The 18244-nt window shown below is 33.7% G+C and overlaps 1 protein-coding gene across 7 annotated transcripts in view; it reads right to left on the bottom strand.

The window, feature by feature from the left end:
* Positions 1–18244, bottom strand: part of USP33 (ubiquitin specific peptidase 33) — a 60720-nt gene that overhangs the window by 18641 nt on the left and 23835 nt on the right. For 4 of the 7 annotated variants that reach the window (XM_061121588.1, XM_061121584.1, XM_061121583.1 and 1 more), the window contains 14 exons: positions 17979–18110; positions 17719–17772; positions 17244–17306; positions 15927–16079; positions 13276–13378; positions 12342–12411; positions 11222–11335; positions 9507–9585; positions 7089–7506; positions 3765–3905; positions 2470–2585; positions 1176–1348; positions 980–1074; positions 320–353 (listed from right to left, as the gene is read on the bottom strand). In XM_061121588.1, the coding sequence (XP_060977571.1) occupies positions 320–353; positions 980–1074; positions 1176–1348; positions 2470–2585; positions 3765–3905; positions 7089–7506; positions 9507–9585; positions 11222–11335; positions 12342–12411; positions 13276–13378; positions 15927–16079; positions 17244–17306; positions 17719–17772; positions 17979–18059 (1694 nt within the window). In that variant the 5' untranslated portion in view covers positions 18060–18110. The remainder of the gene's footprint in view (positions 1–319; positions 354–979; positions 1075–1175; positions 1349–2469; positions 2586–3764; positions 3906–7088; positions 7507–9506; positions 9586–11221; positions 11336–12341; positions 12412–13275; positions 13379–15926; positions 16080–17243; positions 17307–17718; positions 17773–17978; positions 18111–18244) is intronic. The other 3 variants (XM_061121589.1, XM_061121586.1, XM_061121587.1) reach the window with 2 other exon arrangements.

Below are 18244 nucleotides of genomic sequence, written 5' to 3'. Positions count from 1 at the left end.
AACCAGAAGAGAATACTGCATTATTTATGATGGCAGAATTAACCTATGTAATAAAGATACATGGTATATATCCTAGTATATGTCTATATTATGGAAAATGTTTTTTTGCAAAATGACATACTTACCTTATCTCAAAATACACTGTCACATATTAGCTAAGTCTATACAATTTGTTAAATTTTTAAGCTTGGATTTGTCTTACAGAATAGGTTTCTTCATTTTTACTAGGACAAATCTTACATGTCCAATTCAAATAACCAAGAGAAATATCATTTAAAATACAAAGCATGCAATTAAAAGCATTACCAATGACACTTACTTTTTGCATTTTTCACAACTGTACATATTGTCACCTGAGAATAGAACAGATCTGGTTATTCCTCTTCAACTGAAAGAAAGTTATTTTCTTTTGGTTTTGCACTTCTTTGAGTTTGTCATGCTGATCTCGTAGAACAGTAACACATTTTTTAGTCTCTGCTCAAGTCAGTATGTTAACCTTGCCTACAACATCCTTCACCTCCCTCTTGTTTTCAACCCAGAAGGGCTATCTCAAATAACATTGTGCCCACTTATTTTACTCAACAAAATTTAGACTGCCTATTGTATGTTGAAGCAAGGTGCTGGCACTCAAAAATAGTGAAGGATTGGATTTAAACACTACCGAGAAATTCAGACTAATCCAGATGTACAGTCTTTTATACTGGCTGAATTTTCTCTTTTTTCAATCTCAGAGCAGATTTAACACACTTCAAATATCTTAATGTCTAGTACTATAGGAGCTGGTATCAATTATTTCAGGATATTATTTACAGTATTTATGTTGTCATGATAGAAGCTGGCACTGTGGCAATACGGGCAAGCACTATTTAAGCTGCTCAAAATTTAGCTTTTATGAATACATTTCATATTTAGTCCTACTAATATTTTAGCTCACTCACAACAGTTTAGCCATGGATGAAAACTATTTTGTATTTCTTACCTTTTAGTTCATCTCTGGCAAAGAAGGCAGCAAGACAATCTTGCAAGGTTACTATTGGACCCCAAAACCAGCTAGGGACACATGAGACAACAAACCTGAAACATCATTGACAGAAAAAAGAAAGGAAATGTTCTGCCAGTACAGCAGAAACAGCAGTTTTAACAATGAACTAATAACAAAGAAAATACACACATACCTCTTCACATACTCCATGAAAAAAGCTATCCACCCTTGTGGAGCATATGCTTCGCCACATGATCCTGCTTTGACTATAGATGTTGGATGACTTGATGAATGCAGCTTAGCAAGGTCTTCCTTGCCAGGAATTGGCAAGGACAGATCTTGAAAGGTCTCGAGGGTTACAGACACCTAAAATTGTTTTGTGTTTTAAGAATGGGATGAAAATAATCCAGCACAAACACCTGAGGACAGATTTTAGATGGCAAAGATCCAAGCAAATTATAATAAGGAAAAAAACCAAAACACCAAACTGCTTTTTATAGTAATAACAAAGCAAAACTAGTAACAACTAAAGCAAAACTGCTTTGTACCAGGCACTGTTCTAAATTTAATCTTCACATAAACCATAACTACTAACATCCCCATTAGTTGAGAACACAGTGGTAAAAAGAAGTACCTCACATCCAGCCACTATAGCTTGAGGTTCAAACTGTTTATCACTACTGCATTTATTTTGGGAAATGACCTCTAGTGATACTTATTAAATGTAGTTTAAAAAACAAGATGTAAAACCTAAACAGCTGAAAACATTTCAGGATAATTCTACTTAAATAACTGATACTAAAATAGACTATAGAAAACCCTTAGATTTGATTTAATTCTAACACAATAACAGAAAACTTTCTTTGGGTTATTTCTTTTTTTGAGATATGTCATTTTACATTTCTTTTAATTATAGACATCACTATACTGAAGAAAAACCATTCTTAAAACCTCTAAGAAATTCAGAATTTAGAGGTATTATTAAAAATCTCATGATGATATTAATTTATGCTCTCCTGTATAAACCTGATACTGCTTTTATTATCTGAATCCAATCTTAACATGAGAAAATATTTACAAACCATACAACCAAGTGAGATGATACATTCATAGCCTTGTAGAAGTCAGTAACAACTGTTTCCTACTAATTTCATCAGCCTTGGGAGAATATGCATGTGTTTCAAATTCTGGTTGCTGAGCAACATATCTCCTTTATTTGTTACCAGAGATGAAGAACTGAGTTAATTCTTCCTGCTAATGCATGCCTGTTCAATGACAAGTCAAGACCCATCCTTAAAAAAGTATGCTGCTACTACTTCCAAAAAACAAGTTCTACTCTTAGAATCAATTTATACTTATGCAAACACCTGCAATACATGTATAATCATCAATAGCAAAGAGAAGGAATTAAAACTTCTCACACCATCTTGTTTTTTTTAAAGCATTTGAAAGAAATCTCCTGTGTATTATAATTCTCTCATACTCACCCTGTCACAAGTCAGACACTGAACTGAACTAATGATTGTTCCATCAAATATGTCTGAAATAACACTTCGGTATTTCTTGTGCTGTTTTTTTCTCTTTGGAGATAATGCAGATTGAACTAGGATTGAAAAACAGGTATAGAAGAATTTTTTCTTTTAGAAATCAAAATAGTTCCTTTACATTTTTTCTGAAACTATTAACAGCAAAATTACTCTGCTGAAAAAAATCTGTCAAAATATCGTTTAAGCGAACTACCTAAAGAAAATACAAAAAACAACCAAAAACCCTCAAAGAGAAACGGTGACAAAATAGAAAGGGTTCAGTCTCCCCATCTTGACTTCAACCAGAACAGTTTTGCTTTTACTTATTTGTTGTTGCTTCCAAGTAAGGCTTTATTTGAAGAAAGGATTCTATTAAGTTTTTGAGAGTTCTTTATGTATTCTAGATACAAGTCCTCTGTCAGGTACGTGATTTACAAATATTTTCTCCCAATCTTTTCATTCTCTTAATAATTTTGCCAAGAAAGATTTTAATTTTTTTTCATTTATGGATTTTGCTTTTTATGTCTTTGATGTCTTTAAATAATTCTAACACAAAGTCATGAAGACTCTTTAACTTCATGCAACATTAAGCATAAAACTAACACAAAACCCAATCACCCCACATCTAGGTGTTTATCCTGAACAAGTGATAATTTATGTTCATACAAAAACTAGTAAATAAATATTTATAGCAACATTATTTGCAACTGCCAAAAACTGGAAACAAATTCATATACCCTTCAGTGAGTATATGCACTCACTGAGTTGTGTATTACACAGTAGAGTCACACAATGAAATACTAAGTAATAAAAAAGAACTATTCAGACATGTAATGTGACTGTATCTCAAATGCATTAAGCTAAGTGAAAGCAGCCTGTTTCAAAAGACTATGTTCTTTATGACTATACGTATATGACATTCTGGAAAAGGAAAAACAATAGGAATAGACAACAGATAAGGCTGGGGCTTTGGGAGGGAATGGAATAGTACTATGGGGGACTTCTTTGGGGAGCTGGAACTGTTCTACACTGTGTTTGTGGTGGTGGTCGTAACAATCTCTGCATGTGCTGAAACTCAGAACCCTATGCCAAAAGAGTAAACTCTGTCATACATAAATTTGTGCCACACACACAAAAATATTTTAAATCACGGCTGTATAAAATGATCCTGTCAATTTTAAAAAGCCTGAATAATATTTCATAATTAACACTTTAAACTATGAAAGCAAAGGAACCTGAGTAACTGAAACATCTACCTTTTTTGTGTGTGGGTGGCAATCCTGGCCACAAATTGCCTGATTTAGGAGGGCTTGCTGATAACCGTGGATTAACACCTTCATTTGATGGGAGGATCTGTGGTGTAGACAGGTCATTCAAATGGACATCAGTAATATATTCTGTAATATTTAAAATTTGTATTATTACCTTAAGTAGTAAAATTATTCCACCTGTCAAAGAAAGCTTTTTTCATCTGAGATTTTGAACACAATTCACATTAATAAATCTCAGGTGAAATACTCAACAGACATTATGCTTGCTAAGTGGGTAACAGTGATTTTCCCCCTAAGAGTCCAATTAATGTTCATAACACATTACTGATCATAACACATACAGAAAGTGTGCAGTGGAAATATAAAGCAGAAGCGGACTATACTTGTCCTAATTTAGTATTTAAAAAACTAAAGCAAATTGGGGCATTTTTTAGAAAACTTTAAAAACATATGGGAGAAAAAGAGATTATCTTCCCAAACTAATATAGTAATCAAAATCCAGGAAGAAATTTAGGCATGAAATAATTATAAATTATTTTATTTCTTACTGTAATAAAAGGAAATAAAACCCTCTGTCAGAAAAAGGCATCTTTTTTGAGAATTAAATTATGAATCAAGAAAATAAAAGCTCTATGACAGCTATCTTGATTTGCTATTGGATTCCTAAGTATATAACATAATTTTCATGGTGAGAGACTGCTAAAAAAGCATTTGAGTGAAGAAAAGAGAAGTGTACATAACAGACACTGAAACAGAATGATTTCAGAGATTTCTAAAGATAATGCACAAGAAATGACTTTTATGACTTTCACAGAGGCATTTCTCATTATTATCTCAACCATGACTAAAAGTAGACTAATAATACTAGGGGAAGAAAATAGGAGGAGAGGAGGAGACTCACTCTAGGCCTTTTAGAAGTGAATAAAGTTAATACAATCTAGGTCAGGGAAGGTCAGGGATTAGCAAATGATCCCTACAAAAGACCAGATGGTATATATTTTAGATTTTGTGTGTCATATATCATCTTTGTCACATTTTTCAATCAGAAAATGTAAAAGCTCAGATCCCTGATCTATGTCATCAATTAGTTACTAATTGTAAGAATAAACTTGTTACAGAACAATAAAGAACTAGTAGGTCGCTTAATTAGGTTTTTTATGAGGAAAGGCTAGATAGCAGACTGCTGAGTCTTTCAATACTGAAATTCTACATAACTAATAATTAAACAACTTCTAACCACATCTCAGGAAGCAACAGTTAGAAAAGGACATGGACCAACAGACTGGTTCCAAATAGGAAAAGGAGTACATCAAAGCTGTATACTGTCACCCTGCTTATTTAACTTATATGCAGAGTACATCATGAGAAACACTGGGCTGGAAGAAGCACAAGCTGGAATCAAGATTGCCGGGAGAAATATCAGTAACCTCAGATATGCAAATGACACCACCCTTATGGCAGAAAGGGAAGAGGAACTAAAAAGCCTCTTGATGAAAGTGAAAGAGGAGAGTGAAAAAGTTGGCTTAAAGCTTAACATTCAGAAAACTAAGATCAAGGCATCTGGTCCCATCACTTCATGGGAAATAGATGGGGAAACAGTGGCTGACTTTATTTTTTTGGGCTCCAAAATCACTGCAGATGGTGATTGCAGTCATCAAATTAAAAGACTCCTTGGAAGGCAAGTTATGACCAACCTAGATAGCATATTAAAGAGCAGAGACATTACTTTGCCAACAAAGGTCTGTCTGGTCAAGGCTATGGATTTTCCAGTGGTCATGTATGGATGTGAGAGTTGGACTGTGAAGAAAGCTGAGTGCCGAAAAATTGATGCTTTTGAACTGTGGTGTTGGAGAAGACTCTTGAAAGTCCCTTGGACTGCAAGAAGATCCAAACAGTCCATCCTAAAGATCAGTCCTGGGTGTTCACTGGAAGGACCGATGCTGAAGCTGAAACTCCACTACTTTGGCCACCTGATGCAAAGAGCTGACTCATTGGAAAAGACCCTGATGCTGGGAGGGATTGGGGGCAGGAAAAGGGGACGACAGAGGATGAGATGGCTGGATGGCATCACCGACTCGATGGACATGAATCTGAGTAAACTCCGGGAGTTTGTGATGGACAGGAGGCCCGGCGTGCTGCAATTCACGGGGTCGCAAAGAGTCGGACATGACTGAGCGACTGAACTGAACTGAACCACATCTAAACTTCTAAACTTTATGTAAGTATAATCAAGGGGCCTGACACGTTTTCTTGACTAGAAGGCATTTATGCACTGCACACAAGTATTACTGCACAAGTATTAATGCACTGAACCACAAATATTCCTGTGGTTAAGGAAACATCCTTCTTCTCCAGAAAAAAGTTGTGTTCATTCAAAAATCTTAGTAAATTTAGTACTGCCTACTATTCAGTACTTATAGAAGATAAATTTTTTATGTTCCTTGTCTGCCATTTATTTTAAGATCGGAGAATCTGAACCTCTGATGGTTTGATTTTATGTGCTTTGGAGAATTAAATACCACATTAAGCTAAGACAAGTTAACCCAAGAAAAAATAAATGTAAAATGAAAAACAACTCAATTGTTTTTCATTTGGCCACTTGCTCTTTCTCAAAAGAATAGTGACCAGTACTGTGGTATAATCTATTATAACAGAGTTCATTGTAATACATTAAACTCTGATGCCAAGCATACACCAAATATTTTGTAGCTGACATGACTCTAATGACAGCAATCTAAATCTAATAGTCTACAATTTGGATTATTTTGCTGTTTTACAAATCTGCTTTAGATGACACTAACTTAATACCCACATGCAAATAGTACTAAACTCTACTAGTTAGACCACTCCAGTGTTCTTGCCTGGAGAGTCCTAGGGACGGGGGGAGCCTTGTGGGCTGATGTCTATGGGGTCGCACAAAGTTGGACTTGACTGAAGCGACTTAGCAGCAGTAGCAGCATCTACTAGTTAGAAAGCACAAAAGTAACATCTATTTAATTCCCTTTTTTTTGGCTGTACCACGCAGCATGTGGGATCTCAGATCCCCAGACAGGGATAGAACCTATATTCCCTGTAGTGGAAGCACAGAGTCTTAACCACTGGGCTGCCAGGGAAAGTCCCTCCCTACTTCTTTAAATTAATATGGCTGAACTATAAGGTCACAAACTGCACACAAAATATGAAGTTATTTCAGAAAACAGTAAAATTGCAAATATAATCTTGAACACATATGTTGCACCCTTTGTCCACAATTTGCACCCTTTGTCCACAAATGAAACACTATCATTTGCAAATTATAAAAACTGTCACCTGAAGCTCTGCTGTGTATTTGCACTTTGACAGTTTCTTGGTTGTTCAAATCAGCTGTTTCAGATATAGAGTCTCTATCTTTATCTAATTCCCCTTCAGAATTTACTTTATTAATCTTGTTGCACATCTTCTCTTTTTGCCAATCTTTTGACATTTCTGAATTGTTCTCATCATCCTGAATTAACATTGTTGTCTCATTATTATCTTCAGAAAAGCTTCTAGAGCCATTTTCATTTTCAGCTTTATCACTGCTGCTACAAGATTCACAGGACTGAAAATCTACATCTGATTGGCTCTTGTCTTCCTCCATGGTCTCTTCAGTCATTATAGTTTGAGGATCCTCTTCTACTTCCATGACTTGTTCTTTCAATTCTTCATGAAGCAGATCCATTAAACATCGAAGGAATTCTTGAGCATCCTATTATATATAAGCAACAGAGATAGTACCATTTCATTAAAAATATGTGTATGCAGAAACTTGAGAGAAAATACACAAAATGTGGTTAGCAATTGATTTCTACATGTGTAGCATTACACTGTGGACATACAACTGCACAGAACATAGGGCACTGGAGGGATATGATGTTCTAAGTTCTAAAAAGTTAGAAAAACAAAAAAAAAGTTAGAAAACAAAAGTAATGAAAAACTGAAGATGTATTTCAATAAACACTTAAAAAAGCTGAAGATAATCTGAAAGTCAGCTTTACTACTGCTGTTATTGCAAAAAAACTTGAGTAAGGGATAAAGAAAACATGGATTTGTGTTATCAGACAATAAGAATTCAGAGAGATATCAAATTCAAATATGTTCGGCTTAAAATTAAAGCTCTAATTTTGTACTGTATCTCAAAATCCTTGATCAATCTAGAATGTTTATCAAAAATACAAATTCATTTATATGGACCTTTATAAGGACAACAGCATTTTTGAAAATTGTTTTAAGTTTTTGATGTTGATAGTTTTGTAAACTTCAAATGTTTTTCCTTTCCTAGGACTAGTGCTGCGAGATTTACTTGTCTGTCATATGAAAAATCTGGTGATTGGGAAAATCTCCATTTTATGCATGTGGGAAGAAAGTTCAAGATGAATTATATTTTTACATTGATTTGTACATAGATTCTGAACCAGCATCGAGTCTAGATAATGCATTCATAAGAGTCAAGGCATTTCTGTTTGACCATGACACTGCTGTAGAATCATAACCTGTTAACCAGTGTATTACTTTCCACCTATGAAACTATTTTGAAAGGAAAATTCTTTTCTAGTTATCCAGCCTTGTAATTAAATAATTTTGAATAGCCAAAAAAAAAAAAAAATACAAATTCATAGCTCCCAAGTTACATCTACCAAATCAGTGTCCGTGATCTAGGAATTTTTTAAAACAAATTTATGTATTAATTATTTGGCTGTACCGGGTCTGAATCCGCCTGCAATGTAGGAGACCCCGGCTCGATTCCTGGATCAGGAGGATTCGCTGGAGAAGGGATAGGCTATCCACTCCAGTATTCTTGGGTTTCCCTTGTGGCTCAGCTGGTAAAGAATCTGCCTGTAATGAGGGAGACCTGGGTTTGATCGCTGGGTTGGGAAGATCCCCTGGAGAAGGGAACGGCTACCCACTCCAGTATTCTGGCCTGGAGGATTTCATAGGGTCCATGAGAAATTCATGGGGTCTCAAAGAGTCAGACACAACTGAGAGATTTTCACTTTCACTTTTTTATTTCACTGGGTCTTAGCTGAGGCACTTGGGACCTTAAATGAGATCTTAAAAAAAAATTTTTAAGTGAGATTTTTAGTTATAACATGCAAACTCTACTGCAGCATGTAGGATCTAGTTCCCTGACCAGAGATCAAATATGGGTCCCCTGCATTGGGAGCACACAGTCTTAGCCCCAAGACCACCAGGGAAGTCCCTATGATACAGGAATTTGTACAAGAAAAAGTTAATAGGGAACAGGTATTTTTTTGAAAAAAGGAAACATATGGTATTAGGTATTAACATATGATTAGGTATTAACATGAAAAATATTACATAAAGCAACATAAAGCAACAATAATTGAAACTGCCACTGGTATCAATTAAAAAAATTATAGGTCAATGAAGTAGATTAGAAAGTCCAGAAATAGACCTATTATATATTAATGTAAGCACAAAAATTAATGAAGAAACTTTTAAAAACAGATTAAGAAAATTCTTAAATCTGTTGTTTGCTACACTTGTTAGCGGTATGTGAAAAATTAAATTTGGATCATACTGTAATGTGAAATAAATGACAGTATTAAAAATATTTAATTATAAAATACAAAAATATAAGTAAAAATTTATCTCTGGATGTGAAACTTTTCAAAGCTAAAAGCACTAGAAAATACAGGCATATTTACACACCCCCAAATTTAAAATTTCTAAGCAATACAGACCTACCTGCTGAGAATACCCCCGAAATGTTGGATTTACAGTTTTAATTCCTTGAAACAGAGTAGTAGGCACAACTGATCCTGGCCTGAGGAAGAAAACATTTTTAGGAAGAAACCTGTGATTTTTAGTTTTTTTTTTTAAAAGTATCCAGCAATTATTTTATTTATTTACTTTTGACTATGCCTTGTAGCGTGTGGGATCTTAGTTTTCTGACCAGGGAATCCAACTCTGCACTGGGAACTGAGTGTCTTAACCACTGGGCCACCAGGGAAGGCCCTAATTTTTATTTTAGAAATGAGAAATCTAAAATTCAAAGAGTCAAACTGAAAAGTGTTCGTGTTTCAAAAAATCATTCAAAGTGGCCCAGTATTAAGCAACCTAGATGTCCATCAGCAGATGAATGGATAAGGAAGCTGTGGTACATATACACCATGGAATATTACTCAGCCGTTAAAAAGAATTCATTTGAATCAGTTCTAATGAGATGGATGAAACTGGAGCCCATTATACAGAGTGAAGTAAGCCAGAAAGATAAAGAACATTACAGCATACTAACACATATATATGGAATTTAGAAAGATGGTAATGATAACCCTATATGCAAAACAGAAAAAGAGACACAGAAGTACAGAACAGACTTTTGAACTCTGTGGGAGAAGGTGAGGGTGGGATGTTTCGAAAGAACAGCATGTATATTATCTATGGTGAAACAGATCACCGGCCCAGGTGGGATGCATGAGACAAGTGCTCAGGCCTGGTGCACTGGGAAGACCCAGAGGAATGGGGTGGAGAGGGAGGTGGGAGGGGGGATCGGGATGGGGAATACGTGTAACTCTATGGATGATTCATATCAATGTATGACAAAACCCACTGAAATGTTGTGAAGTAATTAGCCTCCAACTAATAAAAAAAAAAAAAAAAGTGGCCCAGTATTAAGCTTCAAAAGTTCATGAAAATAGCTTATTTTTTATATTTAAGCTATAATTTATTCCTCTCTCCCATAAAGAAATGACTATGCTCTATCATACGATTTTTCAAAAAATACTAGTTACTTAAAATAATATTTTAATTACTTAAAATTCCTGGCAAAATTAAGATAAGGATACCTAGTACACTACCTAAATAAAAATTTTAAACCAGTTTATCAAATACCCATGAAAACAAAAATGAAAAGTAAACCATAAGAGATTTAATCATCTAGAATCCTGTACTATGATACTTCTGAAGTTTAGTAAACTTTGAAGAATATGAAGTTTATAGTTTCAGAGCAAAGAAACTTAAACATAGCAGTTAAGGGCAAGTTCTAGCTATAGAGTAAGGAACTTGCAAACAATAGAGCCAGGTAATACCCAACAGGGATAAATGACTAAGAGTTCTAATACAAAAAACATTATAGCAAACAATTACTCTTCTAATGCTACACTTAGAGCAAATAAATACAAGCAGAAAAATAAACATTCATATGTGTCTCTATGGTCTGATTTTAGCATTGTGAGAATGTCTACAAAATTCAGAAGTGTAATAGCCACTGCAGCAATTCAACATTTTATCTCCAATCCAGATACTTCATTTCGATGTTCATTGTCAAATGTAATGTGGCCAAAATTGAATGCCTCAATCTGTCTGTCTTCTACTTTTTATATCTCTGTAAATGCACTTGCAAATATTTACAATATTCAGTTTAAAATATAATAAAGAAAATAAACACAGTAAGTACATACCTGCTTTTATGCCAGAGCTCTGTCATCAGTTTGAGATAACTTTTACAAATAGCTGGTTTCTTATCTGTTCGAGCCAGTCCTCCACAATCAAGAAAAAACTGTGTCAAAGGCGGGCTAGTTTAAAAAAAAAAAAAGAAATTTTATAATCGAGTCAAAGCTTAATACTGATTGACTTCTAGTCATTTAATGAACTATGACAAAGCACTGTATCTATTATTTCTTTGCCCCCTTTTACAGCTTCACATTCATTTCCTTATTATTTTGCGGAGCACATCAAAGCAGATTTGACCCACAACATTACAGTCCTCAATGCTGTCAGATCACTTTTCTACTTTTGTTCTTTACCTCTCTGGCAACTCTTTCCCCTCTTTATTATTTTTTTCTGCTCTTATCAGGTGTCTAAATAGCAGGGTTCCTCAGAACTTGATCCTATGACTTTCCCTCTCTTCCCTGGGTGATCATCTACAGAACATTTCATACTGCATCTACCTGCTTCACAGGACGAAGATTGAGGGGAAAAAAACAAACACCTAACTGCTTTATTAGAGACTTTCCACCTACAGAAAAATATAAAATATTTCCCTAAGATCTCTGAAAGAAAAGTGGTAAGAGGAATTAGTTCAAGCTCCTCCTTTTCTAGATGTAAAAATAAAAACAACTTCCTCAAAGACGTACACCTCCCTAGGAGCTAAGCCAGGACCAGCATTCTTAGGAAACCACAGGCACAGAGGAGTAACCAGTAACCCTACCGGGACAACAATGGATTATGTCCCAATTCAGTTTCTTGCTTGCTCTACCTTAGGAGTTAATTAACAAGAAAGAGGAAAACCTTTTCAGGGATATTTGTACATTTAGGTTTTAGTTAACCCAGATAATTTAAATGAAGGCATTTCATGTGTTGAGAGGGGTAAGGAAGAGGTACAGCAAGGGATTAATGGGATCCTGTTGGCTAGGGAGACTGAATATAATTATTAATTTTTCAATATTACTATTAAAGTATATTTCTTTCTTTTCCCTCTCTCACTTCTCTTTTTTTTCTAAGCATACTATAGCATCATGGTTTTCTGCTCCAAGAGTAACTTTAAACAACTATAGTAACAAAATTAATTTCTCTACTTACCAGTTAGAAAGAGCCTGCAAAGCTGCATTCATATAACAAGTATTTCCAATATTTTTCAAACCTGTAAGACCTATTAAGAAAAATTATGTTATGTTATCATTCAGTAATCCAATGACTCAACTTTATGAGTGTTCACTAAGTATATAACTAGGTACTTATTATGGTTCCTAAGTTATGGTAAGGAAATACAAAATACATTATAGAAATACAAACAGCAACAACTTGAATAACTCAAAGAGGGGTCAGACTTACACCAAAGTGATAATTTTCAGAAAATTATTTAGATATACAATTGAATAGCAGAATGCAACTCAGCACGTGCTCTGGTTCTCAAACTTTACAGCCTATTCCTCTTCCACATGGCATGCATATACACTCACACCCACCCACTTTATACATTTACTTTACCTTCCTGGCATTTGTAGATACTAGATTCCCTTATATGAATTATAAAACAGAAAAGTTTGTACAAAACTATATATACAGACAGTTTATACTGTGGGCTTTATTAAAGTGATGGCAGAGAAATCAAATATCAAAACTGTCAGTTTGCTTTTTTTCACAAGTAATAATTTTCCTAATAAAATTTCAACTTTTAAATAATACAATTACTTTACTGATATCTTACAATCAAATATTGCCAACTAGCATTACTTTCACTCATGCATCATTAAAAACAAAAGGATATTTCCTTGGTATTTTCAAATGATGTATAATGCAGTAAATTAAAAAAGTTAGAACTTAAAATGCACCTTGATTAATTATACACACTGGTGACTTTTTTAAAAAAAGCATTAACAAATAGCTTGGTTCCTAGAATTTATTTTTATAATTATCTTATCACCTCTAGATTTTGAAATTTTCACAATACAGTTCCCTAAAGAAATGGGCAATAGCATACAAAGGAGTGTGTTATATAGGAGAATTATTTTACCTCTTGCCTTAAGTTCATCTTCCTCTTCTACTTCTATATCCAGATCATCAAATACAGCAACCAGAGGAGTTTTTAATGTTGTGTTACTGGGTATTTTAAAATCCTTGATAACAGAAAAGACAGCAGGCTCAAACAAATCCTTAGGCTAAATTTTTAAAAAATTTTTACTCAACTGATCTGTAGACTTCTACAGTCTCTCCTGATACTTGTTACTAAAGTTATTTTGCATCCTTTTATGCACATGAAATAGTTTTAAATATTTTCTTTTTTTTTTTTAGTATTTTCTAAAATTCCAAAATTAATTCCTGAGAATTGGATTAACTCAAGAGGTTGCAACTGGTGACTTGCTGGTCAAATGCCAGTCCACACTATTTAAATTAAAAAAAAAAAACAAAACTTTTTTTTTTAAGGCCAAAAACCTAAACAAAAGCAAAACTTTTGAGCTAACATTTTAAACATCGGGAGAGTTCACATAAAAAAATCAAATTTTGCTGCTGCATGACAGAAACCAACATAATATTTTAAAGCAATTATCCTCCAATTAAAAATTTTTTTTAAAAAATCAAATTTTACAAGTTCTATTTTTTATTATTTCTAGTTTTATTATTTCTAGCTTTTTTATTTCTAGTTTTATTAGTTCTCTTCTAATAGAAGCTCAAAGTATATTGCACCCAGTTAGCAAAAATCAGTGGGAGGCTGAAATTGAATAGTAGAATGCAACTCAGCACGTGCTCTGGTTCTCAAACTTTACAGCCTATTCCTCTTCCACATGGCATGCATATGCACTCACACCCACCCACTTTATGCATTTACTTTACCTTCCTGGCATTTGTAGATACTAGACATTTGGGAAGCCCATATTCTCACTTTGTTGTATTGAAATACAGAGAAGTAGAACAGTTTTTAGAAAAAAAATCATTCAAAATCTTACCTCCTAGAATACTGTTTGAAAAATCTTAAGGACATCTGACTGATTTCCCATATTGTTAACTTGTAATTAATGCTCTGATGAATTAGGTTCAAATAGTCTATAAATTTTATATCACTAAAGAAATCTGTACAAATAACTTTTTCTTCTGAGCAAAATCTTTAACAACAAGATCACTGGGAAGTTGTATGAAATTAAATTCATGTCTTTTATGTGTTATAAAAATAACTCACCAGAAAGTTATTTACAAGCTATCAGAAAAGTATCAGTATTCTTACTCAACCAGATTCAGCATTCATTAAGAGGTTGCACTGGGCCTTCGTTACTGTGCGCAGGTTTTCTCTAGTTGTGGTGAGCGGGGGCTACTCTTCCTTGTGGTGCGTGGGCTTCTCAGAGCAATGAAGACCCAGTGCAACCAAAAATAAAATAATAAATGAATAAATAAGTTATGTATATATTAAAAAGTCACTTCTTTAAAAAAAGAGTTGCAATTGTAATCTATCAGGTAGAAATGGCAAATAGCTGTTCTAACATTTTTCTTTAGTTAGTGATGATTATTTTCTTGATATGTTTTTATTTGCATTTCTTCTTTGTGAACTATCTGTACTTATTCTTTGATTAATATAAATTGTTATCAGTTCCTCATGTGATTAAACTTTCAATTATCACATTTTTGTTAATATTAAAAGAAGGTTCACACAAACTTCTTTTCAAACTACCATGGCATTAACAAAACCAAAAAACGTATTTCTGAATGATAAATAGGTATTATGGGAGAAATAGTAATGATGATTTATGAACTAGAGTCATTCAACTGTGAAACTAGAAATGCAACAAGTATACCTTGTCTAAAATCTAGTCACTTTAAGTTACATTATATGTGAGGCAAACAAATTTATTATCACAAATTTCTAACTATCAGAATGTAATATAAAGATACAGCAGAAAAAATCTTAAGAATTGGCATCAAAGAACACAATTCTAGAAATACACTGTAATTTCTATAACCCACAAGGAAAAAAAGCTCACTGATGTGTTAACTAAAACAGATCAAATGATGATTAGAATAAGTAGACACCAACTACTCTTATTTTTCCATTTCCCTCTCCTATTTTCTTCTCTGGGGTGCTGCAAGGCACGTGGAATCTTGGTTCCCCAACCAGGAATCGAATCCATGCCCCCCGGAGTGGAAGCACGGAGTCTTAATCACTGGGTTGCCATGGAAGTCTGTCCCTTTCTTATTTTTATAGAACTTGAAAATTCTCAAAATTAAGTGAGCAATCTTTGCAAGTTCACACATATTTTGTAATCAAAGATTGATGTTAAGTTTTAATATATTCTATCTGGTTTTCAATATAGTAAAACGTTCACAATAATAGACATGGGAGTGAAGCAGGAAGGGAAATGATGAAAAGGTAGTTGAATTAGGGCCTATTAAAGAAGGCCCATTACCTCTCCTAGAGCCAGCTGCTTGAGTTTTTAAAATCTATAAGGTGCTTTTCCATCTTTAGACATGTGTGAGATTCAATTTTACTGTAATCTATCATTCTACAAAAGAAAAAAGGCCAGATTCTGTGTCTCATTTGAGGAAAAAAGGCACATTATGGAAACCTGGTAAAGTAAAGATGAGGTAGGGTTCTTTAAAATTTCAGCTACATGACAAATTCTGAAATTATTTTCTGAAAGCATTTAACATTTTAATTCCATGGATTTAAATTATTACCTGTACGCCATTTTCTTGTATTTGGTGAAGTGGTTTTACATGAGGTAATGAAGGCTGAGTTCCTAATTTCCTATCCAAAAATACTTCTTTGCTGCAAGCATAACACCATACTCGAAGGGTGGTAAGGTTCACAGTTAGATAATGCTTTGTCTCCTGAATAATTTCATGAGAGAGAGAGAAGAGGAATAAAAATTAGTTATAGTTGAAAGCCTTTCAAAAGATCATAGAAGATAAACTGCTGGCCTTTAATGAATAACAATATATTCAGAAGAGAAGATTTAAACCAGAGCACCAAATAAACATTACTTAGATAAACTGCTACTGCTAAAGCATAGTGAACAGTAACAATATCCAAGCCTACTACAAAAGTTATTCTATTATTTTCACCACTATTCATTATAAAGATAAACAAAGAGTTATTATGAGAGTCTGCTCTGCAGTTAGCAAGTAATTATAATACAGAAAAATTGACAATAGCACAGTAAGTGTTCAAGAACATCAGAATGGCAAAAGAATACAAATGACATGAATTAAAGCACAAAAGAGCTCAAGCAATAATGAATATATGATCTTGGATATGTGAAATTCTCGCCTTTCTCATCTCGAGTTCTGCAAGACAATAATGCCCTACAGAAAATGATTTGAGTAACCATTTTCTCAATTCTCCCAAGAATGGCACATAGCACCACCATTCTAGATGCACCAAAGAGAAGTAAATTAACTATATATGAAGATGCCTGAGAGTCTTAAGTAATTCTCTTGAGGAACCCTGTCAAGAACAGTTGATGTTACAGAGATAAATATATATGAAAAAGACGGTTCATTCTCAAGAAATGTATAGTTTGGAATGGGAGCTCTATCTAATCTGTAAAAGAAGCATGCCAGAGTTACACACGAGCACCAAACCACCAAGGTGATGTAGAAAGGAGACTCCAGTAAGGAGGATGTAGAGCAAAAGGTAATATGAGCTGAGCCTTGAAGTCAGTCAGGCCCTGTCCTAAGCCTAGACTTCTAGTCTTGACTTCAACTTCCACATCCTCCTAATATTTCCAGCGATCACCTCCATACACCTGGAGGTACATTTCTTAAATCACTGCTCTTTTAATTACCACCTCATTCTAATATTGACCTTTCCAGCAATTCCCATCCCCACCTTTTTATAAGCTAAGATTTAACTCATTGTTTATTAAAAAAAAAAAAAGAATAAAAGGACAAAATTTTGAATGACAACTTGAATTAATGATGTTATATTTGTTTTCCTTTTTCCTCAGGCTATATTTAAAAAATGCCTGGCATGAAATTTTTCTATATACATACCTGAGAATGTATGGTGCTATGATCCACTTGTGATTCACCACAGCCAACATATGAACACCTATTCTATAAATATATAAAAAGAAAAATAAGGCATTTTATAATGTAAATTTATAATAATAAGCATTACATTTACAATGAAGTTCTGATCACATTTTAACTTTAAGATTAAATGAGTTCCAAAGTTAGTTATTTTAACCAAAAGGTACCAGGCACAAAAGAATATAATCAGAATACTTTTAAGCTAAAAGATATGTCACCTCTAATAAAAAGTGTAAAATATTGTAGTGATTTACTAAACTCTGCAAAAAGCATTGTAAGTTAATATCCAAAGTTTAAAGTTTAACTTTTATTATCAATAACAATCTTTTTAAAAGTATGTTCATTTATGAAATCCTGTGTCAAAAAAATCTTCCAGTTCACCTTATTCAGATATAAGTTTATAATATCAAACTTTTGAGAAGAAACACACACATACCTCCAGGCATGCCCAAAGGTTTGGTCCTCTGACTTTACAATCCTGACAAGAACCCTGTGGGAAGATCGCAGAGATAACATCACCATTCCATTAACACAGCCAAACACATACATTCACTAAAATCATACAAAAAAATTTGGATTCATGAACACAGGATAATTGTAGTAATTTATCAAAAAAAAAAAAGAAACTCACATGTTTGTTTGAGAGAAAAATTAATATGGTTTTTTAAAGGAAGGAAAAAAAGCCCTCTATCTTACATGAGATTTTTGTATTAAATCTTCTTTAGTTATTTCACCAACTGAATCCAAATGTGGACAATGACTCCGAAAAGATGACATTTTGTTAGAAATGTTTTCCTGTTTCTCAAGGCTTTCCAAATGAGGTAACACCTACAGAAAAATTGACCAGAAAAGTTAATTTCAAAAGTGTTATTATATGAAAAATTATTAAAATAAAAGGTAAAATAAGAAGCATACATGTTTATAAGTTTGCCCTACAAAAGTACATATTTTCAAATACACCG

This window comes from Dama dama, chromosome 20 (genome assembly GCF_033118175.1).
Source record: "Dama dama isolate Ldn47 chromosome 20, ASM3311817v1, whole genome shotgun sequence".
Taxonomy (NCBI): domain Eukaryota; kingdom Metazoa; phylum Chordata; class Mammalia; order Artiodactyla; family Cervidae; genus Dama; species Dama dama.
This window is presented reverse-complemented; position numbering and strand designations above follow the sequence as displayed.